Source organism: Falco rusticolus, chromosome 1, assembly GCF_015220075.1.
Source record: "Falco rusticolus isolate bFalRus1 chromosome 1, bFalRus1.pri, whole genome shotgun sequence".
Classification (NCBI taxonomy): domain Eukaryota; kingdom Metazoa; phylum Chordata; class Aves; order Falconiformes; family Falconidae; genus Falco; species Falco rusticolus.
In genome coordinates, this window is record NC_051187.1 from 36,652,212 (window position 1) to 36,679,714 (window position 27,503).

Here is a 27,503-nt window from a genome sequence, read left to right on the forward strand (position 1 = left end):
GTACATACCTTTATGTGGTAAGGCAAGGCACTAGATCATGAGATTTTTTTCATTTGTGTGAAAATCTTGGGCCAGCAGTATTTCCTGGTAGAGGATCAGGGACCTTAGTGAAGTTCCACTTAACAAGCAGTGAGTTTTTGTTGGTAATATGAACATAAAGTTACTATTGTACATTATTCAGCAAGAAAATGGAAGGCCCAGAAATCTCCAGATGTTTGCTTTTTTTTCTTTTGAAGTTTTAGTAATAGTTTCCCAGAAGTTTTTGGAGAAGAATATAAAGTGAAACCTTGAAATCTCACAGATAAATATTTTCCCCCCAGCCCTTTATCTGTGTGAAGCTATCTTCTCAGTGCTGCTCTGGAAGTACTTCCCCCACTCACCTTTGTTTATGTACTTCTCCAGAGACACCAAGGGCTGGAAACCTAGATGTGCCTACCTGCAAAGAAAACTTTTATATTGAATATTGACAGGAATGGGAGTTACAGCATGGCACAAATGGAGGGATGTGTGTGTGTGCATGTTCTTGTGTTCTGAGACTTCTTAAAAGAGAAATTGCTGCTGCCATTTTTTTCTAGGTGGAGAAGAACATATTTCCAGCTAAGAATAAGCTACTTTTTTTGGATGTTGTTTTTTGTATCTCCAGGTAGCCAAATGTTTGTGCCTCTCAATGTTAGAGAATCTTTCCTCATTTTCAAAGGAAAGGTTCTGCCTCTTTTCACAATGGAAGCAGCATCCTCTGTGTTTTAATGTTGTTGTAGTTAATTGAATACCACTCTGAGACATCTTTAAATATGCAGTAATACATGAATACATTCACATGGTGACATCTTTTATAATAGTGTGGGGTATATAGTTTTGACAATCGAAGATCCTTATTTCTTACTGCACAATCTTCTGTGAACATACCACAGATTTACTCATATTTTGTTTCATGACTGACTTCGTGGTCAGATTTTCATGTGATAATATGCATCTTTCCCATTATGCAGATCCTGGGTTTTGTTTTTAAACAGGCGTTTGGGTATAGAATGTTGTACTTGCCTGCAGGAGAATAAAATGGGAATCTACATCTGAAATAATGTGGGTACTCTAGATTGTATGTCTTAAACTCCTCAAACGGATGTTGATATGGTACTACTTTAGTTCCTTGCCAGAATGGTTAATGATTCAGTATGGTAGGTAATGATCACATGTGTCTGAGTTCTGTGAGTTAGTAACTGTATTTAGTAGATTTTTAATGTCATTATCATCTAGTCTTCACTGAATTTAAGAAGACTAGATGTATGAATATTTACCCATTTGGTTCTTACTGTATGATTACTCAACTTTAAAATCAGAGCAGTAACCAGCATGTTCCTGATTCTCCATTGCCTTCTGTGTATACATTTGCATCTCAACTTGGCTGTAAACACTACCCAGTCAGAATTCATTATTTATTTATATTAGTATCTACATATTAATTGTGAATAGTTGGAAGATTTTCCTGTCCACATGCTAAGCTTTCAGGGTATGACCCGAATGTGAAGCTCAATAGTAGGACTTGCTAGATCAGGCTCACTACCATGTAAACTTAACTCCATGAGTTTTGGTAATTTCAGAAGGTGGAGAGTGTATGCGCCCTGTAATAACTCACTGAGTAATCAAAGTGAACAATGCACTAATTCTCAATTATAGTATGACTGCCTTGCATCACTCAGGAATGGTGTGAAGCAGCCTTAATGTAAACAAATTTGGAACATACTGGCATAGATTAAAACACTGACTGTAAAGTACTAAAGAACTGAATGAAATGGTCAACAGCTCCAGCATTTACTGGTAAGAGAGTGGAAGAGATTCTCCAATGGTGTACGTCAGTATCACTGTTGACAACTTAAAAGACATGCAAAGTTTGCACTCCTTCTTGTGTGCTTTGTAAATAAGAAAAGCACTGCGTGCATATGAATTTTCTTTTATCTTGGCATTTCCTGCTGTTTCACAATTACTAGCTATTTAGGTGTTACAGTACCTTGTCAGAAAGTTAAGGGACAAATTACACTAATTACTTCAGCTATTCAATACAGCAACGGCTCAAATGGAGTCTGAGGTGTGTTAATGCACATTCACGCAAGATAGTACTTTGAAGGACTGGAATGATAAAGAAGTGTTATATTCAAACTGAAAGAGAAGTGAGGACAGTAACATTTAATCAATTGAAGTCTGATGAGGATGCAGGTGTTAACGCTTGTGTTCCTGCAGAGGTTACCATAGGATCTTTAATAACTTCAGATTGTCAGAACTTCCATTTTATTATGTGCTTAAAAAGACAGATCCTCCAGTACCATAGTGCCCCCTAAAACTAGGTAAGGTTGTAGATATCAAGTTTAATCCTAATGAAGCAAGCTTCCTGCTCTTGGTGCTTCTTTCAGTGGCTATTTCTTTGAATTCTTTAGTGTCCAAATACTCATCAGCCTCATGTGAAATTTGTGATGGGATCACAGCTTATGGTGGCACAGGTGCAAATAATACTAGGTGTTCATTTAGAAGAATTTTACTGTTTTTTCTAATCCATGGGTTTACTTTGTAATGTTTATAATACAATTTAGCTGTATTTACTGTAGTTTCAAAGTTATTGTCTCCTGTGCTTTCTGTTTTATACAGAAACTGATTGTTGTATTTTTTTGTGCTATAAAAAATATTTGCTCGGAATGTTTTTAAGTGGCAGTGTGCATAAAATTGCACTTGCTTTTCACCTGGGAAGCCTTAACTTACATTGCACTACTGACAAACCTGAGTAAGTTAGGCAGTGCCCAGCTGATACTAACCTTGCAACACCCTTAGTAGGGTCTGGCCTTGTGCCCGAAGAGGAGCTTTTATTGGTCTAGTAATAAGTTGATGCAGATTGAAATGCTTTTATGAAAATACAGGAAATGGCATTTAGAAAGCCTATGCTCTCAGCGGCTTTCAGAGAAATGCCACATGGGTTTCATTTATATTTACAATTGGTTATAAGCCTCTGGAAAAGGCTGAGTTCTTTCTGTGTAGCAGCTGGAGCAGGACATGTTCTGTCATTAGCTTTATTGCTATAAAGGCTGTATCCATTAAGATAAGAAAATTGAATAAGCCATTTTTACGAAAAGGTGGCTAACAATTGCCATGATCAGAGAAATATGTATGTAGTTAGATTGTTTGATAGATACATAGTTGTTTTACTTGTGATCATAATATAATGTTTGGTCTTAGAGAGAGAAGAGTGTCAGGCCGGTAGAAATAGACCGCAACTTCTTTGTGCCTCAGGGAATGGGACAGAGGGAGATTAGCTGGAAGAGTTAATGAGACTGCAGCACCCAGGTAACTCTGCCCACCGCACTGAACACAGTTGCTTAGAGCACAGTCAGTCGCAAGGGTGTGCAGCCTTCTCCCTATCTTTCTAGCAATTCTGTTGAGGCTGGAGGTGTACCAGCTTAGGGTAAACAAGGATTTGGCATCACATGTTCAGGAGGGCACACAATTCCTTTAGTAAACCATCTCCCACTGATTATTTTTTTTTATACAGTAGATATGAGGTTGTTAACTGTAAAATCTGATCTTCTGGGAAAAAATAATCCTTAGTATCAATCTTTTGAATTTAGCAAAGATGACCCAGTGTACTTAAAGGTATATTTTAAGGTATATTATAGCATCTTGTTTTTCTAGAACCTAAATTATAATTGAGACAAATTTATGATTTCCTTTTGTTTTTGTGAGTCATTTTTTACTCTAAGAAAGGCACCAAGAATCCCAAATCTTAGCAGTAAAAGTTCAGTTCCCTAGTACTTTAATGGCCTCATATTACAATTAACTGATGACCTTGAGTCCCTGAAGGATTTAGAGTAATTTAAGTACAGAGTTGCACCAAGCACTGAGAATACGCTTGCAACCAATTTTCTGTGTATGTAGTATACTACTGGATCACTCCTTTGTGCATGTCATTGACCCTTATCTATAATAATATATTCCAGCAGAGAAAAGGAAGTATTCCATGGTATGTTATTACTGTTCAGGAAACTCTTAGTTTTCATACCGATAAAGATATTAAATTAGAAAAATAAGCCAAATCCTTCTGTCTGAAATGCAGTTGTGACTACAGTTGACTGAAGCTCAATTACTTCAATAAACTTACTCCAAATTTCACTTTGATTAATTTACATTTTAATGAACAATTTTCACCTACTTGTCGAGTAGGTAGCTCAGCTAAATTTATTAAGTTATCATATAAACAGAATATTGTGATGCCAGAATTTAAATGGAGAAATATTTGATGTCCTATTCCAGAAATCTACTGTAAGTCTACAGTATAGAAAAGTACATTGGTCACCTCTGTATTTTAAATTTGGATTTATTTTACTGTTTTCCTGACCTTTAGGGTCATTCATAAATATCCTAGAAATAATTCTATGGGATTATGAGAGGATTTTTTTTAAAAATCAGTTAGTTATTATAGCTTTATATGCTGCATTTTTGTTAATTCTTTTATTTCTTTTTGTAATACTTGGGACTTCAGGGGAGTCATAGACTAAAAACATTCATTCACAAGCGTGCATAACGTTTCCTATTCCTATCGGTGTATGAGAGTGATCATTGATTTTGGTATACACTATTAAAGCCTTCTATATTAGTTAAACCTTTAAAAAGGACTGATTGTACTTGCCCTTTATGCGTCTTTTTCCAATAATACTGGTTATGGCTGTTAGTGTAAAAGACCTTTCTGGCTTATAATTATCTTTTCCTACCACTTGCATTTGATTCATGTAATAACCTTATCGTTTGCTGTTCGTGGCATTATAATACACAGCTGCAACAGGGATTTTGATTTTTAAGAAGGAATACTTAGTGTGTGCAGAAATGTAGAAAAAGCACTACGAAGGGGAAAAAAATACTCTTACATACAAATATCTTGATAGTTGACAGAAAGGAGAGAGACAACTACTGGGAAAAGACATAACGCAAGAATTTGAGGCCGTTAAACATTTCCTACTATTCAGACAGCAGTCTGTTATGTAAAATACTAGGTCCTTATGAAAAACATTAAGCTGGTCTGATGTGACTGTGAAATCCTTATGTTTTGCCAAAGCATACAGCTTTTCTTATTAGGGACACCTTATTTTCTTTTTTTTCTATCCCCAAGGTTAATATAGAAATATCTAGCAGACAGGTTATCTACCTGAACTGGAAATGTTTTCAGGCTTGTCTTTAGAGTTGCTGGACTTAAAAAATAATGTCAGCAAGACCAAAACCCCAATCCAAACTCAATTAAATTGTACAAGTGTTTTCACCAAGGGAAGTAAGGAGGGAGTAAACTGCTCTCCTTGAACTAGTGGATTTGATGCCTGAAATTTGCACCCTACGTGACCTTCAGGTGCTTTAACACATGTCTGGTAAGAAAAGGGAGTTATTGCTTGTCAGTAAAACAAATGAGGCCCAGCTTTTAAGCCTAGATTGGGTTTGAAAGAATCAATACGGCTTGATGACACTTGCTTCAAGTGTCAGCCACACATTAACTTAAGGGGATGTGTCCTGTGCCTGCGTAGTATGCTGGTGTGACTTGAATCAGCTGCTAGTTTCTGGCTAACATTGTAACCAAAGGCTGCAGAGTAATCAGAGTAATTGTGTGCCATATCCCTTTCACTGCCCTAGCTCACCTTTCTTGGTTGGGTTTTTTTTGTTGTTGGTTTTGTTTTTTTTTTTTTTTAACCTGTTGTCATCCTACATGGAGTGCATTATGTAGTCTTCTTTATTTTCTTCTGTGTTACAGCAATACCCGGCCTGTTGCCTTCAGCTCACAGGCTTCACTGGTGCCTTCCTTATTACTAACAATGCAGCCTTTTGACAGCAAGTGCAAATTAGCAGCTAACAGGTAGCTTCAGGGCAGTGCCTGTCAGGCTGTGACAACTGAGTTAAGACCGTGAGGGACCCAGTGGTCAATTGGTTGCTATAAATTAGAATTAGCCAGGGAGTTTTTAAATCAAGTACTGGACAAAGTGATGCTAAGTTCAAGACATCCAATAGTTAACCTGTGCGGTGCTGAAAGAGATAAGGGAAAGATCTTCAAGTTCTTACTGGGGAATTCTTGTCCTTTGTTATATTGTAGAAGGAAATGGTAACATTGAACTCTTGAATATAGAACTGTCAAAGTTGGTGGGCAACAGAGTAATTAATTTGATAGCATGTCTTTAGTGCAGTGACCAACTTGTGATTTTTGGCAGGCATCATATAAATTCTGTGAAGCAAGGTGGAGAATACTTTCATATACTTCACCAAGAATCACCAGAGAGGAAGAATGCACTGAAAGCAGCCCAGCAGGCTCAGGTCACAAGATGGAGAACTGAGTTCCAGCCACCCAGATGCTCCTCTGATGTGGAGGAGTCAGATGAAGAGATAAACATGTAAGTCAACTCAGTGGGCTTTGGGTGGTCTGAGAGCAGTGGTTTTAAAAAGTGACCGTTTCCAGTTTCTGATGTTACTTGTTCTTGAAGCAGAATATTACTACTTGTGTGAACTAGAAAGAGAAAATGCTTAAGATCTGGGTAAATGAGCAGCTGTAAACTTAACAAGCATGGAAAAAAGATCCTGTTTAAAAAGGAAGACGTTTAGAAGGCAGGTTATGAACCTGGGAGAGGTTTTGTAGCCAACTCAGAAATGAGTCTCTCAGGAGAAAAGAAGGAGGCCTGATGAGTTTATACCATGCTTTTGTTCCCGCGATGGGACCACAGCATTAAGAATAAAAAAGAATTGCATTCAGCAGGATAAGTGGCTTAGCTTGCGGAGTGGGTTTCTCTCCATTTGATCATTAGATAGTCTTCAATCCTTTGGCTCACGCTGGTCTTACCAGTGCACCTCTAATGCCTGTTGTAATGCTGTCTTCCATTTGTCAGCCCTTGCTAGGTGATGATTAAGTACTTGTTCAGCAGGACAGAGTAGCTCTTCTAGAAGTTACACATCTTTGGAACCTTATTGCATCGAAAGCTCATCCATCTCCAGCAGTCTTTTCTCATCAGTTTGCTGTGGCTTTTTTTCACTCCCAGGTACCAGCTTCCTCTCATTCACCTTAAAGAAGTCACCTATAGCTGTATTATTTAAATAGCACTATGAAGCACTTTGATCCTACGTTAATGAAGGCTATGTGAACATTTTAGGTAAACAAGATTATTCATTTAAAAAAATAATAAATTGAACGCATAAGAACCTCCCTGAAAACTTTTTAAAACTATATGCTTATTATTCTTTTTGATATGTAACTTCTATCTACCCATAACTCAGCTAATCCATGTTTATTGCAGACAAGTAATTTATTACACATATGAAAAATACTATTGCCTTTTTTGTGACCATTCTGATTACTGAAGTAATTTTCTTCTGTAAGGAAAGGCTTCTTTCTTCAGCAAGGCTGACCTATAAAGATTTAATGTTCCTTTTTCCTTTATGAAGGAGGATACCTGCATAAGCAAAATTATCTTCATTTAGACACTGCTTCTCCTAGCAGTAAAAAAACCTTCTATTGGAGCAGAGTATACCAGGCTTGTGGGTGAATACTGACAAAGCCACTTTAATCCTACCTCTGCACCAGGGGTATTGCCAATTGTAAAAATTTATTACTAAATCTTAGAACTATCCTAAAAATCTACAGTAGCAAAAGTTCCTAGTGTGAACATGATATCCTTTAATATTTTCTGTGTGTTGCTTAAAACTAATATTAATTGAGAGTTTAACTTCATTCTTAGAGAAAAGAACTCTAACATCTGCCAGTGTTTTGAAGAGGGACTTCATTAGACTTAGGATCAGATGTCAAAATTAAGGAGTCTTATGGATAACTTTCTCAGCTCCAGGATGTGTTGAGGGGGACAGGAGTACAGAATGAAACACACATGAAACAAGAAACGCATGGCTTTGGCAGGTGTGCCTTTACTCATTCAGTCTGTCCCATGTGGCTTGCACACCTGCAGGAGCCCTGCTAGCACGTGTTAGTTCCAGTTGTGCGGTTATACATATGCTTGCCTGCAGTGGTAAGCAGTTTAAAAGGAGGTGGGGGGAAGCCTAAATACAAAATAGAAACCATTATCTTTTGTGGAGACTTACTTCACTTCTAGCTTTCATAGTGCTGACTTTTAAAAATTAGGAACTTCATGGATTAAGAAAAGCTCTGAAGCAATGTTAAACTGCTGGGGCATGATGTCTCTTTTTAACAAATGATGTCTGGCTTCAGTCTTTCAGAGTGGCTGAAAGTGTTGGCATGCTTTTATATGGACAGATTTCAGTGATGGATGTAGGCCTTTTCCACTCCGCTTCCCTCTCTTATCCTGTAAGACAACAGCAAATATTAAGCCTCTAGTGGGACTTTCTTACTGCTGTTAAATAACTTGTAGCATTTAATTTTGTTATCAACTTTTTTAAATGTATTGACACTCTAAACTTGTTAACAGTTTCTTATCATAACAGACAAAGCAGAAATTTAATTATCCCTCATTAGTAGGAATATGGACTCTGTCAGACACTTCACTGTCTATACAATGGTCTCACTGTCTATTCTGGCATTCTGTTGTTCATTAGGACTACAGAGGGGAGAAAACTGGAAATGTTATTAGAGAAAGCACAAGACAGGCATGTTGTTTTGAACAGTAAAAGTATGTGGAATTCATGTGCTCTGTTATCTTTATTAAGTACAAAATTATAGTTACAATTTATCTAAGATTATCTGAATGAAGAAAACCACTTCTTGAGATTTTGTGTAAGAACTTTTTGGACGGCAGGAACACCTGCCAGCTTATAATGTTTGTTAGATATCTTATTTGATAGACAAAAAAAATGTAAGTTTATTAATTTCTTAATTAGCTGAAGAAAATAGATGTTGATTTCTGTTTAAATATAGTGCTGAGATGCCCGTGCCAGTCTTGTATGTACTATTTACAGTTGCTGCTTCGCTTTAGGAAATTTGTATCAATAGAACGCTTGAGGCATGCACTCATCAACCCTTGTTCCAACTAGTTGCTAGTATGTAGTAGGCCATAGTAAGCTGACACCCCCCAAACTACTTCAGATCTAGAAAGGAAATGTTAATCCAGAATCATTATTTCATTAATCTAGGAAGTCTTTGCTAAAGAAATCTGCATAAAGCTTTGACTCACCTACATCAGTTAAATTCTCTGCTATATTGTTATGGCCAGTATCACTTCAGTTTTTTACGAATTTATGATCCAGCATATAATAGTTCATGTTATATTTTCTGTGTAGACCTCTATCTTCTGTATACTAGCCGTATACGAAGGCTACAAAATCTCACTGTGCTTATTAAGTTTGAATCTCCATTGTCTAACACAAGGTGCAGGTCGTTCTTTTTATACTTGGGAAAACCAGCTGTAAACGTTCTGTTTTCTTGCTCGGTAGCATTTTATAAGTACTTTGCACAGGTATAAATGGCCAAACAGGCTTGTGTCAGTGAAGGAACAGTGCCTACAGCCTATAGAGAACTCAGTTTTCTGTTACATTGGTTTGGCCAGCCCTCAAGGACTCCCTGTCATTGGGGTGAATCTTTTTGACTTTATTGTCTTCTGCGCACACAATATGTTAACCCAGGAAAAACTGAACAGAATTTGAGGCAAATCTTGAAACTTTGGCCTTGTATATAATCCTACTGACTCCATCAGCATGATACCAACAGAAAAAAAGTGTAATGGAAAGTAGGCACAATCTTGGCATCTTTTCTCAAACAAATCAGTCACATTATTTTGTCTGCCCCAAAAATTGATTACACATAAATGCTTAATTGCTAATAATAAGTATTAGTATAAATATGTAAATGCAAATGATACCATATTTATAATTCATAAAGTACCATCAACATTAGAAATATAATTATATATGCTGGTAAACATAAATATCAGATTTGTAATATTAATAAATGCTAATAAGTGCAGTAATTAACAGTTTAGAAATACACCACAGTATTTTTTTAAAGGTAAGGAGAGGAGGGAGTGTGGTGATATGAACATAATAAACAGTTTTACGGTTCTGTCTTCATATCATATACTCCTATTTTAACTTCAGTCTTTGTCCTTTCCCACAGTTGCTCTCTAACAGAAAGCAACCACCTGAGGAAGTCGGGGAAGAAGAAAAAGACGACCTTGTGGTCTTTCACTCCTGTTTATTCCAGTGTCTTGATTTCAGTCCTCCCTGGAGCAAAAAGGTATATTTGAAGGCAAATATATGTCCTGCCCTCCTTGGTAGGAGGACATGAGTGAAATTCACAGCAATGCAGACCCATAATAGATACAACTAGAGCTGCTGTTCAGCTGGGAATGTGTCCTGAGAATTTCAGGAGTTTATGGTGAAATAGTCTGTCTTTACTAATAACAACTGTTAAATTCTAACATTAAATGATTGAATCCTAATGAGATACTGATAACCTTTTATGTGCACGTGTACACAAACACACATCATTCGCTTTGCTGATCTTCACTCAGCAACTTCTAAGTAGCATAAAGTTTTCTTAAGTGATATAGGTCTCAAGATTATTAGGCTCATTTTAAGGAAAGGCTGTCAAAATTAAATTTTAATCCTAGTTAAAAAAAGTAGGCCTTTTTTTTCATAGGCCTATGAAAGAGAGAGGGAGAATACAGTACTGGTACGGTGTATGCTTCTATATTTTATTCTATATTTTATATTAGTCACTAATACTTACATGCTGCTTTTTCTTAAATACAGAGCTTAGAAGTTACTGTAGAATTCCAAACCCATAAGAGTCCATACCTTAAAGGGATAAATGCTAGAGTCCTCATAGGTGTTACAGCACTGAGCGCATTATCAAGATAGGGCCATTGAAAACTTCACATCCAAAAATATGCTTTCAGGATTCAGAGTTACGTATTAACATTACAAAAACCTTGAGAAGTATCTAGAATTCACTGGGACAATGAAAAAGATCATCTGCTACAGAAGTGCTTAGATGTGTGTATTTCAGCCAGCATGATGCCAGTTTGACTGTTTCTATGACAGTGTAGTATAACATATTTGTTTCTCCTCTTTGAAGTAAATGTATTTTCCAACAACTGTGTGCCATACACTGGCTTTTGGAAGCTTTCACTTTTGAATCCAACGGTTTGATGCATTCAATATTAAGCTGTTAGAATGAAAGGTACGTGTGCAATGCGTCATAGTAGATGGAATGAGGAGTTTGGGACCTTCTGTCCTTTATATGTTGTTGTTTCTCTTCTTTCAAGTAATAACTGTTTGAGTGATACGTTGTTACTTCTGTGCCATGCAACAAACAAATTTTGCCCCCATGAAGTCAGCAGGGAGTTATACAGTCAAATCAGTGGTGCAGCATGGTCCTCTGTTATTGCAGGTTGCAGAACTAGGAGAAAACACTGAGCTATCCCAGCCAAATTTAGCTGTATTTTCTTTTTCTCTTTTGGTTAATAATTATGCAACTTAAATACATGTAGTAATACATGTGTGTATATTCCCATAGCCTTCCCTTGGAGGATTATCCCAGTGAACTCAACAAGAGTTCCATACACATTGTAATTACGGAACAAAGCCAGCTATTAAGTGGTATGTAGTAGCTGGATTTATTCGCTCAATTATGTATGACAGTGATGGGTACTTGTAAAAGATGCATTGCTTCTGAACTTTTATACTGTTAAAAGTAAATATTAAAGTTCCCAACAAATAAATAAAATCATTTTGACATAACATGTATTTAAATTATTCATGTTTGGTAAAACAGCAGTTTATGCTTTATTTGCAGGGCAGAGCTCTTCAAAGCTGTTATCTCTGTATATTCTCAGTCAAGACAAACTGTGCCCATGTATAACAGAGGTGGCAGAGTAGCGTTATATAGAGTTAGCATGATACACTGGAGGAGGGAATCAGTCCAGTATATATTGTGGATGGTTTTTTCACCTCTTTACATATGAGGACCAATCAATAGACTGGGATAAAAGAAACAGTTTGTCAGCAAGTCTCACAGAATACAGGCTGAGAGCAGAGTATAAATGCGTAAAGCCCTGGATTAATTTCCAGGTTCTGAAGTAGTGCAATCTCTTGTTGCATACTTGCTTCTGCTCTCTGTTGCTGTCTCTAACCACCGCTCCTCTCCTTTGATGTCATCTGATCTGCATGCACACACGCTTCATTACACAGTAATCATGAAAAATTAGGCTTACATTTAGATCATATAGTCTCTTGTCTGTAAAAAACGATATATTTTTTTAAATGTGATTAAGGAAGCAAGCTTAGAACACTCATCTGCTTTGTAAAACCTTTGATTAGATGGGGACTGAATGATAAATGAAGCTACCTCAGCAGTGACCTGTTATACTGCAGCTTCCACATTTACCTTTGTCAACATGATGTAACATTTAAATTTTTGGACCAGTATAGATCTTCACCCAGCTAATAGCATGGAAAGGTCAAACTTGTATGAACCTGCTGTCACTTCTGTCTATGAAATCTTGATATACTGTACAAAATTCTTCAGTACTTGCGCAGAGGAAGTTGAGAGCATAATCTGACCCAGTATATGCATGATAGTTTGTCAAATGACTGTGCTTTCTTTAGGTGGTTCTTCACTTGTGACTGTAACTCACTCATGGCTTATACACCTTGCATTGTCTTTCCATTTTTTATGAGCAAAGATCTACATCAGAGTAGCGGTCAGCCACCATTTAGTCTCCATTTATTACATTTCTTGAAAGAACTTAAAAGAAAAGCAAGAATCTCGAAATGGAAAACTAAATTGTTTTCACTTAGGGACCCTGGTAGTTGTAAAAAAACAGCAAAAGAAACAGAAGAGGAAAAGTTAGCAACATACATGTGGGACCTCTTTATTACAAACACAAAGGTAACTTCATTGTTAATTTCTCCCTTGAGACTTAATCCAACTTTTCAAGCATTTGTTTTGTTGCTTTAATGAACTCCATGATACACATTTTATACTCTGGATCTTGTGACTGCAAGACTACCAGTGTCTGTAATATTTGAAGAATAATGATTTGATACCAGGTAACAGGAAGAGCAGTATGTACCTAATTGAAACTGTGGCTTGGTCCTAGTATTAAGTACTGATGTGGGAAGAATTAAATATTCAGCTAAAACATAACTAGCCTCTTGTTTGCCTTTGGCCCCTTTTTTGTGACCTAGAGTCATGTAGCAGTACTTGTTCACACAAATAGGCCTTTTCCAGTCCAATGGAGATGTCAGACTGGTATCCTGGAGGCCTTACTCTGCTATGTTCAAGTCATGATTTGTTTGGTTGCCTTTTTACACAGAATTTAAAGCTAAATTTGGAAATAAATGCCAAGTGTTGAGAGCTTTAAAGAAAGCAGGATTCACTTGCCACATTGAAAGCAAAGCCAAGGAAAGGAGAAAACGAGCAATTCAGATGAAAGCCTTTTAAAAGAAAAAGTTAATACCTGAGAGGAAATGAAACACTATAAAACTATCTGTAATGCTGTTTTACTTGTGAAACCACAGACAGGCTTTTTGGAACTGCTGAAGTGACTGAAGGAAAATTGAAGGGGAATGAGTGATGCTTACGAGTATAACTAGGAGAACTCAATAAAGAACCAGTGGGTTTCTCACTGTGTAGCACATCTTACATTTTGATCTTCAGCAGCTTTTAGTTCCTTGCTTTGCCCCCTATAAGGCTAAAATAAACAAGCTTTGTGAAGTGGTTTTAGGACCCTAGGTGAGGTACTCCTAGAAATATGAGCTGTTGTTACATGCAGGCTGTTTGCTCTTGCTATTGGTTGAGACTTGCAACTTGTACCCTCATGACATAGTAATTAAAATGATTCAGTAGAAGATTGCAATTTCTGTTGGGGCAAAACAGCTTTCTTTTTCCTGCAAAACAGCAGGAAAAGTTGTGAAATTTAGAAGACAAAGATTCTGTTTTCATGTAAATATTCTTCCTGCTATTAGCAAACAGAGGGAGAGTTAGCAGGTCACACAAATAAGAGTTGTTTCTAAATATGAGGCTTTCTGATTTTTCCAAGCAGTCTTAGCAGTTTTCTAGAATTGGGTCCAAATGAATGTGAGCAGAAATGTCAGTCTTGATGTGTCTTTTAAAACTTACATTGCTGAGACTTTTATCGTTTTCCTCCTTGAATTAATGACAATTTCCTTCTTGTCACTTACACTAATATTACTTGGAAACTGCTTTACATATTTGATAAGAAACTTCTAGTGGTAGTATTGGGTTCCTTCAGAGACGCTTGCTTTGTAATACACGTTGTTCTGATTATCAAGTGTTGGTTAAACCATGACATCAAGCCTGCAGAACTGTCTGCTTTCAGACTTCAGGTTTACATTCCTGACACAGAAAATTAATTTGCTAGGTCATTGGGTGTTGGGAGGAGACCCGAATATTTATCAAACCACTCTGACCTATTTTTCCCTGTACATGAGAAGGTTGCTCGATTACCAACCCTCTCTACAGTTGCAGTTATGTGTTTACAAGTTAGCTTAATCTGTTGGCATTAATGTTACAGTAAAGGCATATTGAAGAAAGATAACAAAATGAAGGAGGTCCTACCCAAGAAATCACTAGCCTGTTTGAAGTCACTGGAGAAAAATCTACGAGGTTACAGAAGAACCATAAGGATCTAAGATTGGTATTAGTTACAGAAATGTGATTCTTTGTTGTTAAACTGCTATAGAAAACACCTCCTTTCTATTTATTTTTTCTTCTGTGTACAGAAATTTACCTGGAAAGCATGATATGATCCACTTAGCAGGACATCAGCTCTGGTGTATCTCAGCTTAACAGTCAGTCATCTCCTTGTGGTCAAATCCCTTGTGGCAGCAAAACTTCCACTGTACTTTGCTCTGAAGACATCAAGATTAATGAAGCTTCATCTGATCTTATGAGTGAGTCAGCATGACCTGAAGAACAACCACCTCTTCTCACCTGTAAGTTACTTTTCTTGACTGCCAATAAATATCAAATGGATTTGCTTTTGGTGTTATTAGGGAGAACATGTGTCAAAGACAATACTAGATGTACTAGTATATTTCTCTTCAGGCATATGGAACTTTACAAGTCTTTCTGTGCCTTCCCCATTAGCAAATTGGTTTAAAGACAATGTAATTCCATGTGAGTATTAAGTAAAGATTTTAAATTGAGTTACACCAGTTGTATAATCAGACTGTCATCCACATCTATAAGGTCCAGCAGGCAGTGAAGGCAGTGAAACTTTCCTCTGTCATAAGCAACTGATCCACTGAATATGTATCTGTCTAATTTAGGGGGTTCTATTTAACTTAGGGGTTTCTTACTCTGTATTCCTCCTACTCATCCATCAGTGATTATCTGCACTTGATAGACCTGACAGAATAGTTTTATCTGTTAGCTCTGCAGTGTGTTCCAGTACAAAGCTAGGTAATCTTAAATTTTTTTTTCTCTTCCTTCTAAGTAAAGCTGAACCAGAACAGCATGTTGGCATGTAGTACTGCTAATTAGCTTTTAATTGATATTATATTATCATTATTAAGCTGACATCATGCTATGTTAGACTCTAAATTGCCACTCCGGAAGGAGCTTTTGGAGTCATCTGGGATAGTTATGTGAATGTTCAGTAGCTATCAAAAAGGCAAGAAGGATACTAAGAATGAAGTGGAAGACAAAGCAGAAAACATGTTATGAAAAAATACAGATGTTTTCTATATGCTTCTTCAGTTTCAGTCCTGCCAATGCAGACAGGCTGGTATCAGAAGCAGTAGAGTTTGATTGAGGGGGAAAAAAAAAGTGTGATGTATGGTAAAGATACAGAATAGCTTCCATATGAGAACCAATTAAATGGACTAGGGCTCTTCAGTGCTGAAAAACAGCTGAATACAGGGTTATGACAGATCTCTGTAACACCACAAAGTGCATGGGAAAAAGCAATTAGAGTAGTTATTCACAAGTACCCTTGGTACCAGCTTTATGGCGCACCAAATTATATTTCCTGGCAGAAAATTTAAAGCAATGGGAAGTATTTTCATGCAACAAATGATCAAACTTAGGAATTCATTGCTACAATATATTTGTGGAAGTGTATTCAAGTCCAAAAACTATTTAAATGAACAGAAGAAAAAATTGCTCTTAAATGTAAAGGAATGGATACATTCTCTGGGTCTGAAAGACCTTTAGGTTCAGACTCCCAGAAGCTGGGTGGATATATCAGGAAACTTGCAATAACATCGTATGTTACCTGCACAGCTGCTGCTGTCCATGGCACTAAGCATAGATGAATGGCCTTCCTATGACATGAATCGGGGGAGCAGAGAATTCAAAGCTATAATTTCAAGCAAATTCTTTACATAGGTGAACAATTGGTTTGAGTGTGACATGCGATTTGAAAAAAATCTTGAGAGCTGTAGCAGCTGGGAACCTCTGTTTGCTATGGGACATAAAGAGGTATCTTGTGGTATTTGTGATGTATGGGAAGGATGTTCAGTGTCCCCTTTGGAACAGCATTTATCATGTGATTGCCTGTGATTTCAGGAGACTGGCCTGAGTTACCAGTCTGGTCCTCTCAAGCATTATCTTCTTAGCTTTAAAAAATATGAGAAGGTAGTTTCTGCAGGGCAGCTCTGTAGCAAAGGTTGAATTGTGTAATGAATTCTGAAGCTGCTAGAATCATGTTTAATCCAGGATTCTGATTATAGGATGCTTCATGAACAAATCAGAAATGGATTAAAACTGCCCTATAGCCTTAAATCCCAAATTCACAAAGCTTCATGTAACTCGTAAGACATAATTTTGAGAGCACACACAACCCTACCCCACACGTATGCATATATTTATTTAAAAAGTGGAAAAGAGATTCTGTAGTAGGCAGCTAATCAGTAGACACAGCAGAGTGTGACTCTTACAGAAAGATTTATTTTAAGGAAAGAATTCATAACTCAATATAAAGCCTTTTGTCCCAACTATAATTTAGATGCTGTTGTTTGGAGACTGCTGCTGTAGAATGTCTGCTTATACAGATTTGACTTTTTTAGTGCTGTTGGTTGAGTGAAGACCTATACTAGTCTAATGTTACGTCATGTTTACAAAGGTAAATATGGAAGTTGAAGTCCTTGCAGCTGCAGTATAACGACAGGTCGCTGCTGAAGTAGTTTCATTTATCATCCAGTCCCCACCTAATCAGTCAAAGGTTTTACAAAGCAGATGAGTGTTCTAAGCTTGCTTCCTTAACCACATTTTAAAAAGGGTCTCTTTTTGTGCAGATAGACTATATGATGTAAATGTACTAAATGTAAGCCTAATTTTTCATGGTTACTGCATAATGAAGTGTGTGTGTATGCAGATCAGTTCAGATGGCATACATTTTCTTCACACTGAGAAGTAAAATGTGAGACCTGTATCTGAGAGATTAAACACTAACTGGATTTTATCCCCAAAGCTTTTGGGGCAGCAGTTTAGCTTTGAATTCTCAGTCAAAAACATACTTTTAAAGGAGGAGGTATAAATATTTGTGCAAGGGATCTTCATTATAAAACGCATACCTGAATTCGAGGCTTTTCCTTGGAATTGAACACTGTCTTTTCAGTTGATTTATCATTGTTAGATCCCTGCCAAACAGGTAAATATTAGTACCTCATTTCACAGATGATTAACTAAGGCGTAGAAATAGAGGTCAGGTGAAATTACTACATTCTTTTTTTTTTTTTTCTCTTTTCTAATTAATTTCTTAGTAGCTTACAGCTATGGAGGTTAATGTTTCAAAAATATTATGAATATGGGCAAGCTTGAGTATTTGTTTTCCCAGTTTCTCCAGATGGAGAACTGGAACAGATTCTAATGCTACAAAATGGAGAGCAGAGAGGTATTGTGCCCTCTGTTTCTGTTGATCAGCCAATGAGAGGAGCTGTAATTTTGTGGTATTAGCCCTGGTTTGCTTCCTGTCATCCCTGCCCACAATCTGCCAGAAGGACTGCTTTCAGGACTGGTTTTAGACAACTCAGCTGATCTTGAAGAAAAAATCAAATGCAGCTGCTGCTTAGTATAGCCCTCTTCCCCTGAAGCACCATTATCTGCAGAGTAGATGGGTTTCAGGTATCCAGCTACTCAATCTGCCCAAATGGTAACCATAAATAGAAAGGACTAGGTTCTTCTAACATGGGTTCTGACACTGCATGCCAAGAACAGATGAGATTTGTATGCAGCCTTATCTCAGTTTGAGGAGAGGCTCCCTGCCCGTATCAATGTCAGGTTCTAGACCCCGTGTGGGTCAGCTTTTGTATTCAAACTGCTCCTCAGCTCTAGAGTTCTAGAAGATCCAGTGGCTTAGCCAACATCTTACAGGCTTACACTTTGAGACTAGTAAGGGTGGCAGCGGAGCCATCATTAGAACTAGTCAGTGCTAGAATTTAGGAGTTTCTGACTGGGACTTTGGCACTACTGAAACTCACCTGGCCACAGCTAATAGAATATCTTAATTATAAGCATGGTTCTTTAAAATGTTAACCCATTAGCTGGTGCCTAGCAACTTCTTCCATCCATGTCTTACATTTATAAATTCACAGTGTAATATTCAGATCTGTACTTTTAACAAGTATAAATAGTTTGTGCTGCTATTTAACACAGTCAACATTTAGCGGTGATTTTCTCTTATACTATATGTGGTGTTTCACAAAAATGTAGGAAAAGGACCTTTTGAATTTGTGAATTACAACTTCAAGGTGAGTGCTCAGTAAAATGTCTCTTATTACCATGTAGGATATATTGAGCACCTCAGAGGATGACTTAGAATTTGAAAGCTAACACTAGGATTTTTAATAACAAGTGTGACAGTTGTTTTTACTGCACGAGTGATTGGAGGGAATAATACAGAGAAGATGGCCGTCTTGGTGTCTCTCCAGAGGTTTGGCATCAAAGCAGTAATGAAAAGCAGTGAGGAGGGAAACAAAGATGTCAGTTTGAAGGAAAACAGTGAGTTAAATTGGCTTCCAGGTATTCAAAGGAGAAGAGAATATAAGCATTCACGTTATAGTGGAAGGCAGAAAGGAAGTGAAGTGTTATTAGTGAGAGAGATTTGCTCGAAGGTGGATAATCTGGAAACTATAGCCAGTGAAGTGCTACTTGAGGATATGTCTTTAGTTTTAGTGGATGCTGATAAGGAGACACAGAGGGGTAATTAGATACCTGTTGATGTTAAATGTTTTAAATTCCTTATGACATTTAAAAGAAGAATGGCAAAGTGATACAGTAGACTTAGAAATTCAGAAGACTTGACATTTATGCCAGTAGAATGCTAACAGCACAGTACAATAACTGAAAACAGACTTTCTGCATAATTTCTTCAAACCTACCTATTTTTCTAATACACTATTCTGATAAGCATCTAATGTAAAAAATATTTGGTATCTTCTACTTGATGGTTTGAGGGTCTTTTTCACAGTTGAAAGAACAAAGCTTATGTTTTCAGATATGATTGAGTTTGGGGCACTTATATTTGGGTACCTATCTTGAAACCTCCTTAAAAATCTGCTTCTTTCTTGAAGAAACTTTAATTTTTAGAAATACTAAATAGCAAGTTTCTTTAGGATGTCTCATTCAAGCCAGCATATATGGCATCCTTTCTGCAAGGAAGAGAGGAATGCACTACTGAGTTGGCATGTTTTTACAGATTTTTTTTTTTTATCAGCCCTACAGAAAGTCATCAAGGTAACAAATGAAGATGTGTCAAAAGATGTCCATAAACGAAAAGATATGGTTAAGAAGATAGGACTGCAATGGTATGTTACCGAATAACTAGGAGAAGCAACTAATCAGGACAAAACCTAAGGGGTTTTTTAATTTCTTTTTTTTTCCCCTCCCCTGAACAACTGAATCCAGCATTCAGTGAATTCAGATGACATTCATTTTTTTGGCATGGGTGGCAGAATAGCCCATTTTACTGCTGTGCAAGCAGTTATGTATTTTCTGTAAAATACCCCGTGAATCTTGCTGCTGCAAAGAGAAGAGCTCTTATGCTCAGCAGCTTTGTAGAAAAAGCAGTGTTCTATTTTATTCCAGTAGAATTGTTTCCATTTCTACCACTTCACTTTTCAGCATTCTCTCTCTAATGTTTCCAACTAAGCTTACATTAGATGTGTTCCCCCATTACTCAGTTCTGTGGTGGTTTCCACAGTTTAAGATCAACATGAAAAACTATTCCTACAATTAGACTTTGCTGAAGCATTTTTTCCCTTGAGTTGAGGTCAAGAGAAATAATTTTTTTTGTACCTGGATAACTCCAGCAAGTCTGTAATATTAAGCATGCTTTATCAGCACCTGTAGAATTTTTCACATTCTGGAGAAGGCATACTGTACACTATTTTAAACCTTGTTGTGTCTTAAAGTTTGTTGCCGGTGGCTGAGAACTACAGAGTAAACATGCCATTCATTAAGGACCAAGAAAGTACAATATCAAGGAAGCAGAGGCCCAGAAGGCAGGGGTAAGGGTCCAGTTCTGGTTTTGAAGCACATTATATGCTGTATAAACTGAGCACTCTGTTTGGAAAGCATTTGGTATGCAAAAGTCAGAGAGCATTTTATTACATGACACCAGAGCAGGACAGCAAAACCTTGCAGCACATCTAGTACGTTTCAGTGCAATGCGAAGGCACTTTCCTGGAAGGATGTGACTGGAATGTAGTATGGTAAAAATCCAAATTGATTATAATTTACAGGGGGGGTTTATTCATAAAATTCTTTCATGAATCTGATTAATTAACAAAACCTGTAAATGCTATTAAATTTGGATTTTTACTGAGAATAAGGAGATCTCAAAATTTACAACAGCTCACGTTGCTGTATGTTCTGAGCAACACAGCTGCTTACCACAAAATGGTTACTGCAAGATGTTAATTCTAGTTTTCTGTGTTGTTTTAGTTGCAGTTGCCATATCAGCTCTTTCATTAAAAATAAGTTTAGCTTGTGTGCTGATATGAGGCAGAAGTTCAGAGCAGTATGTGAAGAAGCAGCTTGTTGTTTACATGATACCCTAGTGACCCCTGAGAGGTAGGAAGAGTATACTTTTAAAACACTACACACCTTGCTTCTGACCGGATTTAGGACTTGTCTTCAGACCTTTTAAAGATGCACTTATATGGACTGACATTAAAATAAGAATATGGGAGAGGGGATGATAAAAAGTTTTATGACTGTATACAGAAAATATGTTACAGGTTAAATATTTACAGCAGTATTTTGGGATATTTCTGAATTACTTTTCTGGAAGTAGTTTTGCTAAAAACATTGGATATATTTACTTTGGGCATCACAGTCCTTTTCACCCAAAGACATAATAGTAAATTTAGTCCATATACAATTGGTATGGCTGTCTTGTGATCTCAGAACTGAAAACACTGTATTTGTTCTTCAACATTATTTTGACTCTTCTCACAGTCCTCTCCCAAGACTTTTTCCCAGATCAGTGACATTTCCACCTTGTTGACCAGCCAAAGCCTGGCATCCTTTTCCTTTCACCCAGAAACATGTATCTGTGATGTTTGTACATATTCTTTTGTCTCATTAAGCACCAGACCTGAGATCCTTCTAAATATTGCTTTGAAGGGTGTTACAGGCACAGGTGGGTTTTTTGCTCCTCTCACTTCCTCCTTCTTTCCAGTCTTCAGTTCCATTCTGTACTTAAATTATTTTGTCCCCGGAATTTTTCTTATCTGGAGCTGGGTCCTTGTTTTCTTCCCTGAGTAGCTGTTGTGACTGCATAAGGAACTAACCATTCCAGCATCTTGTAGTATGGAAGGGTAAATCAGAGGGAAACTTTCTACTTGCAGCTATTTTACCATTCTCCATACAGCCACACAAGTGTGTTGTGTTTGATCAGCGTTTAAAATACATGTTGTATTTTAAATAATATTGTACCCTAAATCACTATACAGTCGGGGTTTTTTAAGCAGTGGATATCTGATAAAGAGTGGATGTTGAATTTCAGTTTAAATGTTTTGATTCTGAAGTTTGTTTCTTACCTACAGCCTAGAGTTAGTATAAAATGTAAACGCTTCTTAATATGTTTGTAGAAATATCAATGTAGACAGAACACAAAAGCAAAAATCGCATTAGCGTCCACAGACTTAAACATACAATGTGGTCTTCACATTCATTGTTTTCTGCCTTCCTTAGTGTCTTCCCAGTTAAACATTACCATACTTCTACACAGTTAAAATACAGCTTTAACTTTTACTTTTTGTTGTTGCTTGTTGTGTTTTTTAGAAGACAGGAAGAGCGATGTTGTCAGAAATGCTAGGCTTTGAAACAATTGAAGTATTTCAGAAGAGACATGGACAGAATAAGACAGCTGGGAATGACAGCTGAAAGAAAACATGATGAAGGTAGACTAAACTGGTAAGAAGGTCCCAAACCCCTCAGTTCAAATGAGATGGTCAGGGTCCCAGAGTTCTATCAGTAGTAAAAAAAAAAAAAGATTTCTTTCTTTTCTTTTTTTTTTTTTTTCCCTCCCCAAAGCAAAGTATCACTAGAAACCACTGAATCAGTTGCTGGAAACACAGGCTTTTCAAACTGGTAGCAACAAAAATACAGACATGATCTCCAGGAGCCAGGTCTCAGCCTGCTCAGCAGATGGTTTAATTGGAAATGGTGTGAAAGGGGATAACGAAGAGTTCTTTTCCAGTGATAATGGGCAAAAAGCACTCAGTCCTTGAATTTGCACACTCTCCCCAGCGTGCAACTTTATAGGAGACTTCTTTCACTAAGAAGTATGTAAAACACACTGTACCTTGAAGATAAGAGGTACTGTATAAATGTCCGTGGGTTAGATTGACAACTTCTTACTGAACTGAACATTCACAGTTTGAAAACCGATGGCAAAGGATTCTTTGGCTCTAGCTGTCCATCCATGAACTGCAGATAGATAATATTGCAACACTTACAAGGGCAAGTAGAGTAATAACCTAAATGCTTTCCAGTACAATAATTCTGCAGATTACAAGCATTTTATGTTTGGAAGGGTATTAGCTGTATCCAGCCAGCAGCTTCCAGATACACGCTAGAAATAGCCTACCAGAATACCCCAGCAAGCTCACAGCATGTTCCCTGCTGCCCTGTCCATGAGAAATCCTTGGACCTGGGATTACAGAGTATGCAAATGGCATGGAATGGTGTTTGGTTTGGGTTTGGTTTTTTTTTAGCCTGCTCTGTTTTGCTCTCCTGGCTAGTAAGCCTTCTGTCCTTCAGAATCTGAGTTAACAAAAGTCCATTTCTAATCTCAGGTCCAAAATGCAGCTGGCCCCAAGACACATCAGGAACACATCAGTCATGCATTAATGAATAAACCTAATCTTGGCCTATCTAGCAGAACTCTGGTTTTAATTGTCAAGCATATATGCTCCAGCTGTTCCCTAAATTTTAGATCTGGCATGTAAATAAGCCCCGAAACGGGAGTGGATGTGGCTTTGCTTTTATACTTCTAGTTCTGCTAGAAGAAGCCTTAATTTGGACAACGCTCCATGAGTGTAAAGGAGACTATACCAGTATGGCTTTTTACTTTTCCCCCTATGCAAGAACAGTACTACAAGTCTGCTGTTCCTTTATATGAAAATTGTGCTTCCATAGAGAGGAGGCTGTCTTGCTTTGAACTGTGCCAGCACAGTTATACGAGTATATGCTTCTATGCCAGGCCTGTTCTGCAAAGTGCTATCTATCCATGAGGGCGTGAGATGTGAAATCTCTGCCAAGGCTGGTCAACCCCCTTGTGGAGACACAAAGTCATGACAGAGAAATTACTTTCCCCATAGCACTTGTTACATTTACAACAGGGCTGTTTTTTCCCCATGCTCTTGCAAACACTGCTTAGCCAAGAAAGCTGAATCACAGTAGGAACACTTTACTGGTATATGGTGTCAGTCCTAGTTGTCTTATCTCTCATGAACTGAGAAAAACCGAAAATAATGTAAAATACAAACAGTGCAATAAAGAGTACACTGAACATAGCTTCCTTTCTCAGATAAAGTATCTTAATGCATGGGTGGATTATACCCAGGTTACCATAATCGTGTCATATACAGGCCTTTTAATGTACCCAGGGATAATAAATTGGCTATACAGCCATACCAGCAGTGCACTACTGAGTGTAGAACTGGCCCTGTTGAAGACAAGAACCTTTGTGTTTCGTTTTTCACTGAAAAGGGGGAAACTCCTCACCCCTCTCCTGCTGTACCAGTAACATGTATCCTAAACTGGAGGGAGGCAGCACTTTCTGCTGGTGTGCTGAAAAATCTTCAGCCCTTTGCAATGAAAGCCACAGCACACCCCAGTCATGCACAGTCTAGAAAGGTTTGGAACATCAGTCTCCAGGACTGTCGAAGCAGCACTGCAGAATTTACACAGAATATTAAAAAAAAAGGCAGTCTTTTCACAAGAGTTTTATTTTCATTGTAATGTGTAATTCTGCTTCTGAATCTCTATATTCAGAGTGAAATGGTAAAGACTGCATGTTACAGTGCACTTACATCAGTGAGATTTATGTCAGCACATAGAGATAGCAGAATGATGGTAGCACAGGGAAAAGGGATAGTAAAGAGAATCAGAAAGTGTGTCAGATCAGGCACTGATTGCACTGGAAAATCTGTAGAGGCTAAACAAGATAAATAGAGAAATGATGAAGAGGACAGATCTGTAGTAAAATGGAAACATTAGTTAGGATTTTATTATTTCCTTTCATGCCCAAGTTTGTCATCCAAAATTTAAATGAACAATGAAGAAGCATCTATTTCAATGCCCTGCAAGGGGAATTGGTGCACAAGTCCAATAAAGTAAAGCTCTTTCACATTATTCATTTGGAATTACACTGAGTGTTGCATTCCCCAAAGAGCCATTTTTTCTGTGGACGTTATGGAGGTGGTGAAGTGGCAGAAATGCCAGACAAACCCAGTTATTAATCAGATATGCATTTGTTCCCATGGCTTCTTTTTTATTGCTGCTGTTCTTTCTGCTAAAGGTTTACTGTGTTGCTTGCCAGACTCCCAGAGTCTGTGAAGAGTGGCCATTATGTACAGAAAATCTTAAAGAAACTGGAAAAATATGGCAAGATTCCTGACCTGAAAATTCATCCAGACACCTTTCTTAAGGCCCTGGCTGATCTACAGGTGGGGAAGCTGTGTTATCCAGAAATTGCTGCAGCTGTGGAGGTGAGATGAGTTGTTCTTGATTCTCTGTGTGATGAGGCTGGGGAGAGCAGGCACCTATGAGTGAAATTCATGCAGTGGAAAGTTACCGGATGAAAAAATTTAGGATCACACTAAATGAAGATGCTACTATTCACTTTTTACAAGGCACTTTGAACTCCTTGGAAGAAAGGCATTATGACAAGCATTGGATTATGAATTAGTATCATTTTATCATTATTGCATTGTTGATTTATTTACTGCCACAGTGAAAGCAACATCTGTCATAAATTGTTAGGACACTTGAACAGAAACATTAACTTGTTGTGGTCTGAAAAGGCCTGTCATTCCTGGTAGTCACATCCATGAGCTATTCAAGTAATATACTTCGTCACCAATCCAAGAACTCTGCAGATACCTTTGTTTTGCTTCAGCAACGTTAAAAAAAAAAAGGCTTCTCAGGATCTGAAGTTGGGCTTAACTCTTGTACTTCTAGAAACAGTTGGCAGAAGAGGAAGGACACAAGAAAGGGAAGAGAATATATTTAGAACATATAGTGCTATGTAGTCTAACCAGGTAACTGACTTGTAGAAAATGGCAATAATGCCACCTTGTGTTTTTTGTTCTCATCACAGTTATTTTCCCTAATCTACAAGACCAATAGAAATCTCTTGAGAGGCAGCAGGTTACTGTGCATCTGACTTCGAGTGTTATCATGCCTTACAAAGGCAAAAGTTTAGCACCCAACAGGTCAAGTTCAGATTGCCTGTATTTATTTGAAGTCTTATAAAAATAACCTTTTTGTCTTGTGCCCTAATTTGCATAGTCACTAACCAGAAGCAGCCTTACTTTAATGTTCAATATAAGTCTCTGTTAGTTGCTGGTTTTAGACCTATTTCTTTGCTGTTTCTATTCTGTTCCCTTTGCATTTTTGAAAGACAGGGATCAAACCTCATATTACTGCAGTAGTAACTGAGAAAAACATGAGCATAGCTGAATCTCCTGTTTGTTTATATGTCTTTCAAAAATAGTCACAGAGGGAGGAGGACCTTGGTGCTTCTTCTGAGTGGAATAGATAAAGAAATCTGTTGCATTTTAAGAGCAAGAAGGGCATCATGGAATATGACCTTGTTGGTACTGACAGAGATTCCAGATGAAGTTCTTATTTAACTTGAGTTGCTTTAATGTATGTATGGCAGTGATAGGTAGGAGACAGCTGCAAGTTTAAAACACAAATACCTGACCTGAAAGGATTCAGGATTTAAATTGCAATGACAGTTGTAGAGTCTTCCTTTCACTTCATTTTAGAGCATATCCAGGTGTTTTGAAAGTTGCATTTAAAATGTTTTGGTGATATAAAGCACTTTGCTAACTGTCTGCAGGAGCCATTACATTTGTTCCTGTTGTTACAATGGTCACATTGTCCCACATTACCTCTCATATACATAAATCAAAAGCTCAGGAAATAACCTTTTTCTGTTTCAGTTTGTACGTGAAAGTATTGTGCAGATGCCGGAAGAGGATTTCAGCAAGTGGTTTCAGACAAGAGTAGCCCCTGTCAGTGGACAGTCTTCCACCTTTTAATCAAATGGCCAGATGAGATGGTTTTCCAGCTACAACTGTCTTCAAGCAGAAAACTACTGCCTGTTGAGATTTGCCTCAAGGAAGACTAGGGAAGGAGGAGTCTGCTTTAGGAAGTCCCACTGACCACTCTTGCACAACTCAAATTTGCCTCTCTGCAGTGGCTCCACTGCAGTCAGCCATAGAAAATAAAAGCTAAATACTACTGCTCCTTCCTGCATGATGTCCTGAAACCACTGTCAAATTTCAATCTCATCTGTGTAGGATGAAGGCTGAGTTTCTAATCACAGGACAGGTAATTTCTTCAGACATTCCTCAAGCAATAACTGTAGAGTAACAAGCATCTGATCAGTATGGATATACTGATTTCCATAACTAAATAGCATGGTCTCTATTTGCTCTTCATTTTACCTCTTCCTTATAAAAAAATATCCCAAGCACAGGGTAGTTGTAAGCTTTAAGACAATCTTTTTTTTCTTTATTTTTTTTTGTAATTTAGATGTTCTGTTTTTGCATTGAGTTTATTCTGTGATTGTGGATTAATTCTTGCCTTATTAAAATTAGTATTGAATAAACAAACATCCTTAGATGCATGTCCCAGCTTTTCACCTGAAGGTGTTTTTCCCCTGATTACCTTAGTATATGTTTGCCATTACTCTACTGGCTGACAGACCTTAATGACACCCCTGAACTCACAGTGATAAATGCGTGACCTATGTGAACCTGTCTGGGCTTAACTGTGTATGGTGGGTCACAATTGCTGGATAATGGAATCAGTGACAGTGACCTTCTAA

At 37.5% G+C, this 27,503-nt stretch overlaps 1 protein-coding gene across 1 annotated transcript in view; it reads left to right on the plus strand.

Moving 5' to 3' along the window:
- Nucleotides 1-26,961, plus strand: part of CCDC60 (coiled-coil domain containing 60) — a 66,804-nt gene extending 39,843 nt beyond the window's left edge. The window contains 10 exon segments of the mRNA XM_037401859.1: nucleotides 6,222-6,401; nucleotides 10,076-10,195; nucleotides 11,039-11,143; nucleotides 12,763-12,853; nucleotides 14,745-14,888; nucleotides 19,655-19,737; nucleotides 20,882-21,004; nucleotides 22,220-22,351; nucleotides 24,963-25,152; nucleotides 26,614-26,961. Coding sequence (XP_037257756.1) covers nucleotides 6,222-6,401; nucleotides 10,076-10,195; nucleotides 11,039-11,143; nucleotides 12,763-12,853; nucleotides 14,745-14,888; nucleotides 19,655-19,737; nucleotides 20,882-21,004; nucleotides 22,220-22,351; nucleotides 24,963-25,152; nucleotides 26,614-26,712 — 1,267 coding nt within the window. The 3' untranslated portion in view covers nucleotides 26,713-26,961.
- The last annotated feature ends 542 nt before the right edge of the window (nucleotides 26,962-27,503 follow it).